Source organism: Lampetra fluviatilis, chromosome 56 (genome assembly GCF_964198595.1).
Source record: "Lampetra fluviatilis chromosome 56, kcLamFluv1.1, whole genome shotgun sequence".
Lineage (NCBI taxonomy): Eukaryota > Metazoa > Chordata > Hyperoartia > Petromyzontiformes > Petromyzontidae > Lampetra > Lampetra fluviatilis.
In genome coordinates this window covers 2,176,188-2,189,207 of record NC_136330.1, presented here as the reverse complement: position 1 = coordinate 2,189,207, position 13,020 = coordinate 2,176,188, and the positions used below count along the sequence as shown (strand labels likewise).

The 13,020-nt window shown below is 58.0% G+C and overlaps 1 protein-coding gene across 1 annotated transcript; it reads left to right on the top strand.

Moving 5' to 3' along the window:
* Window positions 1-851: 851 nt before the first annotated feature.
* Window positions 852-12,594, top strand: LOC144950122 (short transient receptor potential channel 2-like). Its single transcript, XM_078880182.1, has 13 exons — window positions 852-866; window positions 1,590-1,919; window positions 2,257-2,670; window positions 3,041-3,241; window positions 4,372-4,536; window positions 5,600-5,774; window positions 6,334-6,534; window positions 6,768-6,930; window positions 7,506-7,595; window positions 8,200-8,392; window positions 8,671-8,808; window positions 10,490-10,688; window positions 11,564-12,594. The coding sequence occupies exons 1-13, from the start codon at window positions 852-854 to the stop codon at window positions 12,358-12,360; spliced, it is 3,081 nt and encodes a 1,026-aa protein (XP_078736308.1). The 3' UTR covers window positions 12,361-12,594.
* Window positions 12,595-13,020: the final 426 nt, after the last annotated feature.

Genomic DNA, 13,020 nt, shown 5'->3' with positions numbered 1-13,020 from the left:
CCTGCTCCTCCTCCGCCGACAACTCCCTTGCCTCCTCCTCCTGCTACACCCCACACAGTGTCACTGCCATCCTCCAGTCACACAGGTCCTCTCCATCCCCACCCGCTCAGCGTCCCCCTGCCTCATCCACTCGCAGTTGCGTTGCCTCCTCCGTGGCACGCAAACTCGGGCTCCTCCACCATCCACTCGGATTCTCACAAACTCCTCCACCCCACACACCCCTGGCTCCACGCGCACAGCCTCAAGCCCTGCCCCCACACAGTCTCTCCTGCTGCACCCACACACAGTCTCTCCTGCTGCACCCACAGCATCTTCTCCTGCTGCACCCACACACAGTCTCTCCTGCTGCACCCACACAGTCTCTCCTGCTGCACCCACACACAGTCTCTTCTGCTGCACCCACACAGCCTCAACTCCTGCACCCACACAGCCTCAAGCCCTGCATCCACACAGCCTCAACTCCTGCACCCACACAGTCTCTCCTGCTGCACCCACACAGCCTCAACTTCTGCACCCACACAGCGTCTCCTGCTGCACTCACATAGCCACTCCACCCACACAGCATCTCCTGCTGGACCCACACAGCCTCAACTTCTGCACCCACACAGTCTCTCCTCCTGCACCCACACAGCGTCTCCTGCTGCACCCACACACAGTCTCTTCTGCTGCACCCACACAGCCTCAACTCCTGCACCCACACAACGTATCCTGCTGCACCCACACAGCCTCAACTCCTGCACCCACATAGCGTCTCCTGCTGCACCCACACAGCCTAATTGACTCGGTAACCGCAGAGCGTGAAATCCAGACGTGAGGTCGGGGTCTCCAACCATAGTCCCCGAGGCAAGATCATGGAGAACAAGCGGGTAGGTGGTGGTGGTGTGATGGGTCTTACTCATCACCATGATGAGAGGGCATTTCATGATTCGGTTCTCAGTTCAGGAGAAAGAGAGGCCCAAGTTGTTTTTTGGTCGCTACGTTTTGGGGGGCGCAGCGGTGGCTAGGAGATGTCAACTACCTCGCCTGGTATGCAGGAGGACGTGGGTTCGATGCCGACCTCTGACGCCTGCTGCTGTATATTTGGAGTTTGCGTCTGTCTCTCTCTCCCCCCCCCCGTGGTCGCGTGGATTTTTCCCCGGGTCCTCCGGGTTTGCCCTCCACATTTAGGATGAACGTCACGCGTTTAGATTATTTGTCTGCTATAAATGTCCACACGATCATAAGCCACTTTTTTGAGCTATCATTTGTGCTGAAAATGATGATGCTGATGCTGCTGCTCATGCGGATGATGCTGCTGCTGCTCATGTCTATGATGCTGCTGCTGCTCATGCCGATGATGCTGCTGCTGCTCATGTCTATGATGCTGCTGCTGCTCATGCCGATGATGCTGCTGCTGCTCATGTCTATGATGCTGCTGCTGCTCATGCCGATTATGCTGCTGCTGCTCATGCTGATGATGCTGCTGCTGCTCATGTCTATGATGCTGCTGCTGCTCATGCCGATGATGCTGCTGCTGCTCATGTCGATGATGCTGCTGCTCATGTCGATGATGCTGCTGCTTGCGCCACCGACCCCCGTGTCGCCGGTAGCAGCACGCCCGCAGCTGGCGCAACATCGTGAGCAGGAAGGTTCGCTTCCCCATCGCCCTGCAAGCGGCCATCCGCGACGGGAACGTGGCGCGCGTCTACGACATCCTGGGGGCCGCCGAGAGCGGAGGGGGGGTCACGGCGGAGCGGGGGGTGCCACCCAACCCGCGGCAGGCGGACGAGCAGGAGGACCGCTCGTGGAGGGAGGCGCTGAACCTGGCGATCCGCATGGGCAGCGACGAGGTGCTGGGCGCTCTGCTGCGCTGCGTGCGCTTCGACTTCCGGCAGATCCACGAGGCCCTCCTCGTCGCTGTGGACACCAACCAGCAGCAGGTGACCCGGCGACGTTGGCCGGTCGGTCGGTCAGTCGGTCGGTCGATTTGTGAGTCAGTCAGTCAGTCACGTTGTTCGTACGTCACTTTGCTGGCCAATGTGTCACTCTTGTCTCTCCGTCGGTCAATTTGTGTGTGTGCGTACGTTGAAACTCCTTCGTACCGCACGTAGCCAACCGCGGTAAATGGTCGGTCGGTCTGTTCGTAAGTGGCTGCCGGTTGGTCACTTTGTCACGTAGTCCGCCAGTGTTCTTGTGAGTAAATCAGTCGGTCGGCCAGCCGGCCTGTCGATCTGCTCAATCGCCCGGACTCATCCTCTTGCCCGCCGCGTGGCCAAGGTCGTGACCCTGCTGCTCGACCGCCTGGACAACGACAAGGCGCTGGGCCACAACAAGATGGACATCCGCTCCTTCTCGCTCGCCATCTTCGACCACTCGATGGACAGCTCGCGCTACCCGCCCGGCGTCACGCCGCTCACGCTCGCCTCGCAGGACAACCTCTTCGACATCGTCGAGGTGCTGCTCAAGAAGGGGCACGCCATCCAGCGCCCGCACAACATCTCCTGCAGCTGCCTCGAGTGCCAGAACGGGCGGCAGTACGACACGCTCAAGTTCTCGCTGTCGCGCATCAACACGTACCGCGGCCTCGCCGGGCGGCCGTACCTGTGCCTCGCGAGCGGCGACGCCATCCTCGGCGCCTTCGAGTTGAGCCGGGAGCTCACGCGCCTCGCCAGGCAGGAGCCCGAGTTCAAGGTAGGCGCGGACGGAGCGGGCATCGTGCACGTGTGTGTGCGTTGAACTTCACTCGCGCCACCGCGCGTAGCCGACTGCGCGTAGCTGACCGTGCTCCTCGGCGGTGCGGTGTAGTGTATAGTGTAGTGTATAATGTAGTGTATAATGTAGTGTCTAGTAATGTATAGTGTAGTATCTAGTGTATAGCGTAGTACGTATTATGTTTAACTTCTTTTACACCGTACGTATCCAAGCATGCTAATTGGAGGTGTGGGACTAGGGTAATGTCTGACGTTCGTGGTGTGTGGGGGGGGGGGGATGGTGGGGGAGGAATTCCTTCATCCAGCAGTGGATGGCTCATTGCGATTGCTGGTGGGATGCGTGCGCGCAGGCGGAGTACATGGAGCTGGACCGGCAGTGCGAGGAGTTCGCCGTGGAGCTGCTCGCCATGTGTCAGAACCAGCGCGAGGTGGACTCGCTGCTCAACGACGCACCCCCGCACGGCGACGAGGAGTTGGCGCACGGCGCCTTCGAGGAAGGCATCCCCAGCCTGGGCCGCCTGCGCCTCGCCGTGTCGCACCAACAGAAGCTGGTACCGTCACGCTTCGGGGGGGAGGTGCCGAGCGCCGTTCGTCCGGCGGCATCGCGACCGGTCTTCGGTCGGCACGGGTGGCCGGCGCCGCGCCCGACCGTGCCGATGTTTGCACATCGCAAACGGACGCTCGTTTGAGGCTGAGTCGACCTCGAGGAGGACCGACGCGGATAGCCGTCGCTGGAGCTTGGTGGGCGTGAGCGGGAATCGAACTCGGGTCGCCCGGCTCGGTGGCGCAGCGCGCTGACCGCTCTGCCATCGATGCCGCTGCGTGAAGCGACCGCGATTGCGCTGCTGCGTCGCCCTCCGATGCGTTTCTCGGGTTGTGCCGCCGTGTGTTGTTCGGTACGATGACCGACGTTTCACTCCACGTGCTGCGAGATTCTTCAAGGACCTAACCGAGTGGCTCACGTTCTTGCTCGCGTACTTGTGTGTGTGTGTGTGCATGTGTGTGTGGTGCTGCCACCGCATGCCTAAACAGCTTTTGTTCGGCCGGATCGAGGGGGCTAAACGGGCGCGGCACGGGCTAGAGAAGAGATGGAGTGATGTGGTACAGGAGGACGTGGAGCTGAGTGGACTTGCCGATGACTGGTACCAGCGGTGTCAAGATCGGCCTCAGTGGAGGAGGCTCGTGAAGGACGCTACTGGGCAGTTGGAGGCAGTCGCCCTCCAACAACAACGGAGGGTGGAGGAGCGACGCTCACAACAACGAGCGGAGCGCCGGGTGGCTAAAGCACAGCAAGTTGGCACAGTAGGGGGCACAGGTGGTGCATCAGCCAGTCATCTCGGTCAGTCGACCCGTGGCACCTGGGTCTGCCCCGTGACCTCCTGCCAGCGGGCGTTCGACACTTCACGTGGCCTCAGGGTGCACATGGCCTGGCACAAGCGTCGTGGTGACGTCACCGCCACTTAGTGGCGAATGGCGGTTGTTGTTGTTGTTGTTGTGGTGCTGGCCACCCACCCGCTCGTGTGCCATGCCGGCCTTCACAGGTGCTTGCTAACAGCACTTGCCCCAACAGTCTGTAAATCTATACGGGAGGATCGTTGCCTTAGTGTGTGTGTGTGCCCGCATGCGTTTGTGTGTCCGCGTGTGTGCGTGTGACCGTGTCTGCGTGCGTGCGTGCGTCCAGTTCGTGTCGCACCCGGTGTGCCAGCAGGTCCTCACCTCCATCTGGTGCTCGGGCATGCCCAGCTGGAGGGGCAGCCACGCCGCAGTCAAGGCGGGCACCTGCCTGGGCATCTTCCTGGGCATGCCGCTGCTCGCTCTCATCTACTGGATCGCGCCCAAGTCCAGGGTGAGACGACGGGCGCGTGTCCCTCGTGCACGGTCGCGAAATGAACTCACGGGCCAAACGTGGCCTGCGGGTCCCTGCGCTGTGAGCCCCGGCTCACGAGGTGGTTAAGAGAGGGGCGGTAAAGCAAAAACGTATTGAATCACTGCGCACGGCGCTTTGAGCGTTACCCCCCCCCCCCAATGTATGCCGGGGATTTTTCTCCACGGATCTCCCCATTGTCTTCCCACGATGCCAACCACTCAACGGAGGATCTTGCGCATCATCCCAATGCAGGGCCCTGCTGAACAAGAGTCCTGGACTGAGTGAGGCCTTGCTGGATAGTGGGCAATATTAATGTGATTATTATCTATTGGAATGGCCCATGCTGGTGCAGCAGTGCCGGGTTAAGCTAGTGCGGGGCCTGTAGCATATGTTATGAAGAGGTCCTAAATAAAATAAAAATACGTAAATATTCAAACACAAAATTATAACTTGCATAGTAAAATAATTGTATTTTTTCATTTTCTATACAGCCAGATATTACGACAAATCGCTAACCTTAAACACCCGGTCGTTCATAAAAGTCGAAGGCAGTATAGTGCTATAGCAATAGAGCAAGTGCAGAATCACTGAAGCGGAATTGATAGCTTGAAAGCATTTAGCGCGGGGCCCTTGAAATTGCGGAGCCTGTAGCATATGTAGCTACTTGTGCTACGAGGATAATCCGGCACTGCGGTGCAGCTGTCTGCACGGGGTGTCCCGCGTGCCACCTGAGCGTTCGCATCCTCGCAGCGGCAGCGGCGGCTTTTGGCGAACCATCGAACAAAGACGGTGGTCACCGCATCGCGCGGCGCTTTCAGACGCGCTTCCGCGGCCGTCTGGAACGCTCTCCCTTCCGATATTAGAAAGCCACCGGAGCTACGCACTTTTAAACAATCATCGCATTTCTTTAGAACTGCCTATTTCTGTTTAGTTTGTTGTCCTTCCCCCGCACCTCCTGTGTTCACGGTTGGCTACGTACGGCGCGAAAGAAGTTCAACGCAGGTACCCGCGCGTACGTCCCGCGTGCTCTGCGCGCGTGCAGTTGGGGAACCTGCTGCGCACGCCGCTGCTCAAGTTTCTCATGCACTCGGCCTCCTACCTCTGGTTTCTCTTCTTCCTGCTCGTCGAGTCCATCATGATGGACAGCTCCAGCGACATCGTGTCCACACGCAACCAGACGCTCATGGACAGCTCCTTCCACATGGTCTGGGTGGCAGGTGCCGCTGCTGCTGCCGCCACCGCCGGGAGGCCGCGGCCTCGTCGGCAAACGCCCCGCGCGTTCGTCGCTATGTCCGGGCCTGCTACCCCACCCCCCCACCTACCCCCCCCACCTACCTACCCCCCCACCTACTTCCCCCACCTATCTACCCAACCTACCCCCCCCACCTACCTCCCTCACCTACCCCCCCCCACCTACCCACCCCCCCCCGGTTCACGCTGCTGCCGTGCGTATTGACCGCGACAGAAAAATAGCGCGCGTGCCGTTTGCTTTGCCGCAGGTAGATCCCGTGACGTCGTTGAGTCCCGCGTCGCGGTTTGCATTTTCCACGTTTGATTAATGACACCGCACACCGCGGTTCAGGGGGGGGGGGGGGGGGGGGTGCCTGTATACGTGGCAATCATCACCCCCCCCTCCCCCCCACTGCAAAAAAAAACTTCACGACGGCAGGAATTCATTATCTTTGGTTCTTTCGTATGTGACTTTACTGGTAAAGAATTTACCGAAAGAACCAAAGAATATGAGCTCTAGGAGTGTGCGTGCATGTGCGTGTGCAGGCTTCCTGTGGTACGAGTGCAAGGAGGTGTGGATCGAGGGCCTGCGCGTGTACCTGTCGGACTGGTGGAACTGTCTGGACCTGGCCATGATCAGCATGTACATCTCCTCCTTCACGCTGCGCCTGCTCGTGCGCTGGAGCGGGGAGCTGGCGTGCGGCCGGGACCCGCTCTCGGCCGAGTGTGCGTACTTCACCACGGCCGGTGAGCATATTTCACCACGGTCGGTGAGCGTACTTCTTCACCACGGCCGGAGAGCGTATTTCACCACAGCCAGTGAGCGTACTACACCACAGCCGGTGAGGAGGACGTGTGGGATCCGGTGCATAGTAGTGCACCTATGGCGTTCCGCGTCGCGTGAATGCGTTGCCACTCGTCACCCCCCCCCCCCACCTAAACCCCCCCGCCCCCCCCCACCCCCCACTGGCGGTGCCCAGAGCGTGGGCAGTGGCAAAAAGACGACCCCCAGATCATCGCCGAGGTGGTGTTCGCCATCACGAGCGCGCTCAGCTTCACGCGCCTCGCCTTCATCCTCCCCGCGCACGAGTCGCTCGGCACGCTGCAGATCTCCATCGGCAAGATCCTCGGGGATATCTTCCGGTGAGGCGCGACCTCGGCACCACGTGGCCAAGCATCGCCTTTCCGACACCGAGCTCCAGCGTGGAGGGTCCCCTGACCCCTGCCGTGGAGTGACCCCTGCCCCTACCGTGGAGTGACCTTTCCGGCACTGACTTCCACGCCAAGGGGATGATCCTTACTTACACAATGGAGGGTCTTTTTGTTAAAGACAATCAGATAAAAATGTGGCTATCATTATTATTGTGCTGCACCGGGAAATATCCATACCGTGATACTGAGCGATCGCGACCTATAAAGCGACGATTTCCTCTCTCCGGGTGACTACGACCTTCACGAACCTCGACTCTAGAAGCCAACTTCTGCCACAGCGACCCCATGACCTTTGCGATTCCGACCTCTACCGCTGCGCATGCACCGTGACCTATGCCCCAGACATTCCAGAGTTTGACCCCCGACTGTAAGTGACCCGACCTTCATTTTCCAGCGACCCATGTCAGTCGGTCGCGACGGGAGCCGTCGATCACTCGTGCGTCGAGAGCCGTCGCGCCTGGAGCCGTGCCCGTGCCATCCACCCGCCCGCCCACCCGCGCGTGCAGGTTCATGTTCCTGGTGATGATCATCGGCACGGCGTTCCTGTGCGGCATCAACAACCTCTACGTGCACTACACGTTCAACAAGCTGGGCCGGTGAGCGTCGGGACGCCGCGGCCGCTCGGGAGCTCGCCTGCACGACGGGTCGTCCACCACAGCCCAGCGCATTCATTCATTCAGCATCGTCATCGGCGTCGTCATCATCATCATCCGCGTCATCGCGAACGCACTCCGTCATAATTGTTATTTGTTCATCTATTCACGTTAATTGCGCTGGAGATCAGAATCAGAATATTTATTTATACTTTGAGTAATCCGATGAGCTATGAAGCTCTTTGTTACAGGTGTCCAGTAAGGGCTAGGGGTCACAGCGTTACAACAACAAACAGTACGAAAACACAATAAGAGTGTAAAGTGTAGAAAAGGTAAGTAAATCGCTATAAATATCTCTCAAGCTATTAGCTTCTTATTCGGAAGCGACCTGGCCACAAATGATAGCTCAACGAAGTGGCCGCTCATCACGTGGTAATTTATAGCAGCCGAATACTCTAAATAAATCTAAACACGTGACGATTCTCAACGAGAAAGAATGCAAAGTCGTTCGGTACGGTTGACAGCACGGGCGAGAACCGCGTGGCCGATGGCGTCGTTTTCCCGCCGCATTGTTCAACGAAACGTTCCAGTGCTTCTTGTGCCGCAGGTTCAACGAGACGTTCCAGTACCTCTTCTGGACGGTGTTCGGCATGGAGGACCGGCGCACCACGGACATCCCCAACTTCGAGATCGCGCAGTTCGTGGGCCGCAGCCTCTACGGCGTCTACGCCATCATCATGGCCATCGTGCTGCTGAACATGCTCATCGCCATGATCACCAGCTCCTTCGAGAGGATCGAGGTGCTCGCTCTTAACTCGTGGACCGACTCCCCGCCCCCCCCCACCCCCGCCACCGCCGCTGTGATCACTGCCTTGGTCGCGTTCGTGTTGTGCTGTGTTTGTGTTCGTGTCGTGGTTTGTATCGTGTTCAGGTCCATCCCGTGTTCGTGTCGTGCTGTGTTTGTATCATCGTGTTGTCTTAACGTCATGCCGCGTGCGCGGTGCTGCGTCCATGCTGTGTCGTGTTCGTGCTCTATCTGTGTCGTGTTCACGTCACGTTGCCGTCGCGTTGTCACCAGGACGATGCGGACGTGGAGTGGAAGTTTGCGCGCTCGCGCCTCTACCTCTCCTACTTCCGAGAGGGCCTCACCCTGCCCGTGCCCTTCAACCTCATCCCCAGCCCCAAGTCTGTCTACTACGCTATCATGTATGTGTGTGTGTAGAATGGAGCATCTTCGCCGCTTAGAAACATTTAGGCTGGCCTGCCTACGATCCAATCTGGGATTAGCCAGGCTGGATTGTGTGAGGAGCTCACAAATTCTTGAAAGATCTGGACAAAATCCCATCGGTGAGCCCCTCCGGCAGGCAAGGCTGCGTTGGCTGGGTCATGTAGCCCGCATGCCCAGCCACTGCCTGCCTAAGCGGCTTTTGTTCGGCTGTATAGAGGGGCTAAACGGGCGCGGCACAGGCTAGAAAAGACATGGAGTGATGTGGTACAGGAGGATGTGGAACTGAGTGGACTTGTCGATGACTGGTACCAGCGGTGTCAAGATCGGCCTCTGTGGCGGAGGCTCGTGAAGGACGCGACTGGGCAGTTGGAGGCAGTCGCCCTCCAATAACAACGGAGGGCAGAGAAGCGACGCTCACAATGAGCGGAGCGCCAGGCGGCTAAAACACAGCAAGTTGGCACAATAGGGAGCACAGGTGGTGCATCAGCCTGTGGCCTCCTGCCGGCGGGCGTTCGACACTTCACATGGCCTCAACGTGCACATAGCCTGGCACAATCGCCGTGGTGACGTCACCAGCACTTAGTGGCGAATGGCGGTTATTGTTGTTGTTATATGTGTATGTATGTGGGGAGTGGTAGTGTAGCGGTAACTCGATTTCGATTCCCGCTCACGAACACCAACACCATCAGTGACAATTATTTGAACCGGTACCTGGTGCAGTGTGTAGTAAACATCGCCACTGGTGAGACAGAGGTGGCCGGGCAAAGTGGTGGCACACCCACCCCCTCGTGTGCTGTGCCGGCCTTCATAGGTGCTTCCTAACAGCACTTGCCCCAACAGTCTATTAAGGCTATACAGGCGATCTTTATCTTTTGTAGATATGTTGAACTTCTTTCGCACCGTACATAGCCAATTATTATTTTCGAATAAAAATGTCAAACCGTGCAATTAAAGCAATAATATTTAGGTTAATCTTAATAGCATACGTTTGTCGAAGCGATGTTCCTCTTCATCTGTAAACATCGGGCTGAACAGATAAGGGTTTGAGTTCTCTTTGTCGAGCTTTGGAGGGTTCAGCTGTCCCTTATCTGACGAGGTGAAAGCATTCCACATGGTCAGGGCCGTAGAAGCGCAAGAACGGGCGTAAGTGTCGTCCACAGGCGAACGGCCGGGCTCTTGTTTTGCCGGACGTCGCTGGGGCCATCCTCACCGTCTGTGCCCAGCATCAGCGAAGTCATCGTGAGTGCGGACATGTGTTCACGTGTACCTGACACATAGACAGAGACTGACTCAAGCACGCACGCACACATGTGTTCTCGGTGGAGTGGTGGCATGTACATATGCATGTTGAACTTCTTTCACACGGCAAGTAGCCAACCGTGCTAATCGGAGGTGCGGGGGAAGCACAACAAACTAAACACATAAAGCAGTTACAAATAAATGAGTTCTCAATATAGATTTAAAAGTGCATAGCTCCAGTGGCTTCCCAATATCAAAAGGAAGAGCGTTCCAGACGGCCGCAAAAGCGTATCGGACACCGCGCGATGCGGCGACCATCTTTGTTCGATGGCCAGCCAAAAGCCGCTCCTGCGAGGATGACCGGAATTCGTGTGATGGTTTATGCTCCTTGATGAGATCGGCGAGGTATTGTGGTTCATTTGTGGCACAGCGCTCAGCGTACTGCACAATGAAACCAGCCAAGGCTAACATCACCGGTTCACCGGCCCCGGTTCAGATGAACACAGGTGTCCACGACGGCTGGGGCCTGGTGGAGCCCAGGGGCGCCCGGCAGAGCCAGGTGATCAGGACGCTGGTTCGGCGCTACATCGACAAGGCCCGGCAGGAGTACGAGGAGAACAAGCACAAAGGTCGCGGGCCCCGGCGGCTCCCGGCGTCACCGCAAACAACACGGAGCTGTCACGGGACACCGGGGATCAGGGTCTTTCAAGCAGCGGTGGCGAACTAGTTCCTGGGAGTTATGAACAGCAATTTCCTGCGAGACACGCAGTGAACCTGTGGTGCTCCATCCCCATGAGTTTAGCAGTGGGATGTGCGCGTGCACATGGCAGGGGTGGTGCTCTCCATTTTATTGGAGCCACATAGATGAGGATGATGATAATGTTTTGTTCAAATTGGAGCATGCACAGTATTCGCTCCGAGCTCTCGTAGAGAGAGAGAACGACTCGGAGAGGTCGTGAGAAGGAACCACGGACGAGCGGGAGGTTAGCAGCCACGCGATGAGCCGGCACTGCCAACGATCCCCCACGCTCCGCAGCCTTCTATGTATTGAAGTGTTATTTGGCCAATGAGTGAGTGTTTACATGATGCTGACGTTGATTATGATGATGCTGTAATTTATTCGTTTAAGAAGGCTTCACTGAATTTAAGGTGGCGAGATGTTAACCATCTCGCCGGGTATACAGGAAGTCATGGGTTCAAACCCGACCCTGACGCCTGCTGTATATTTGGAGTTTGCATGTTCTCCCAGTGGTCGCGTGGATATTTCTCCGGGTCCTCCGGTTTTTCCGTCCACATTTAGAATCAACATCACGCGTTTACAGTATTTGGCTGCTCTAAATTTCACCACAATAAGCCACTTTGTTGGGCTATCATTTGTGGCCTGGTCGCTTCTGCAATAGAGCTATATCGCTCAGTGGGTCTTACCTGATAAAATAAAACTGTTAGTTTAGATATTTGTTTTGCAATTGAGAAAAAATTGGAGCAAAGCCGGTTCCGCCCACAGATCTGGGCTTCAGGGTCGGGGAGCTCAAGAAGTCGGTGGCGCGGATGCACGGCGACATCAAGTCAATCCGCAGGAGCCTGAGCCGGGCCCGGCTCGGCCTGTCCGACTTCGCGGCGTCGCCGGGGCAGGCACGGAGCGACGGCGACACCACCTCTTACCTGCACGCGACCTCCGACGGCGAGTCGCCCTGCTCCAGCGCCAGCGCATCGCAACGCGGCTCTTTCCGCTTCGTCGTCCACGAGCCGGACTCTCCGGCCCAGCATCGCTCGGGGCCTGCGCACGACGAGGCCCGGCACCCGCGACCCGTGCACGGCGGGGGCGACTCGCAGCGGCCGGGCCCTACCCACGCGCCACGCGCGCTACCCTCCCAACAACTGGGGTCCCGGTCGCCCGTGAGCGACTCCCTACGAATCGGTGCCAGCGAGGTGCCCGGCGCACCGCGGGTGAGCGGCGCGGGCCTGGGTGGCAGTCCGAGCGCCGTCGGGAATCGGCCGATGTCTGTCGCCGAGCGGGCGACTCCGAACGCCGCGGATGATGCCCATGGCCTAGAGAGGAGGTCGTCGCTGTTTGACGGGCGGTCGGGCGGGCGGAATGGCTCAGGGGATGACACGGCGGTGGCTCCCGCGGAAGGCGGAGGCGGTGGAGGTGTCGATGAGGCGAATGCCCAATGCACCCACGCTTCCACCGCTCGCCTGGATGCGGCCGCGGGCGGTACGGCGGTTGGCACCGTGCTGGAGGCTACGGGTGTAGGGCGAACCTGCGGTGCCGAGGAGTCCAACGATTACACCGCCTTGTGACGCATCTGCCTCTTAACGTTAACGCTGCATATTTGTAACTCCACTATGCGCAGTTTTCCTGAGATTAAAAAGCATAGGCAACCACAGACAAGCGGGAAGGCAGCCAAAACCGACGCCAACAATTGCCCATGCTCTGGCTCTAAATTAGGATGCTATGGCCAAGTCCACTAATGAGTGATTCTACTCGTGGAAAGAAACCGGAGCACCCGGAGATAACCCACACGGTCGAGTGGGTTAATGATCTATACCGGCACCTACAGGGTAGGGCAACCTTGACGCCCTTTGGGAGTTTCACGACATCTGCGTGAACCGCCAGCCGTCACCTCCACAGTGCAAGATCACAGACATGCGCCGCCAACGCCCGGTTCTTGCATCCATAATGAATTGACTTTTATTTCAGACTCAACTGCCACCATCGACGTCGGCAGCCATGATCTGTCCACCACTGGGTAAAGGCTTCCCCAAGGTGTCGCCTTCTCTTGTATCCCTGTGGTGTAACGGATCTAACGTCTACATACGAGCCGATTCAATCGCTACATCTCGACAATTGATGCCCTCTGCGGAGTGTACATCCTCGGGCTGCCACTCCATTGTCAGTGGTGTGGCAGCCACGGTGGGGAGATGTTAACTATTTCGTCCGACATGCAGGACGTCATGGGT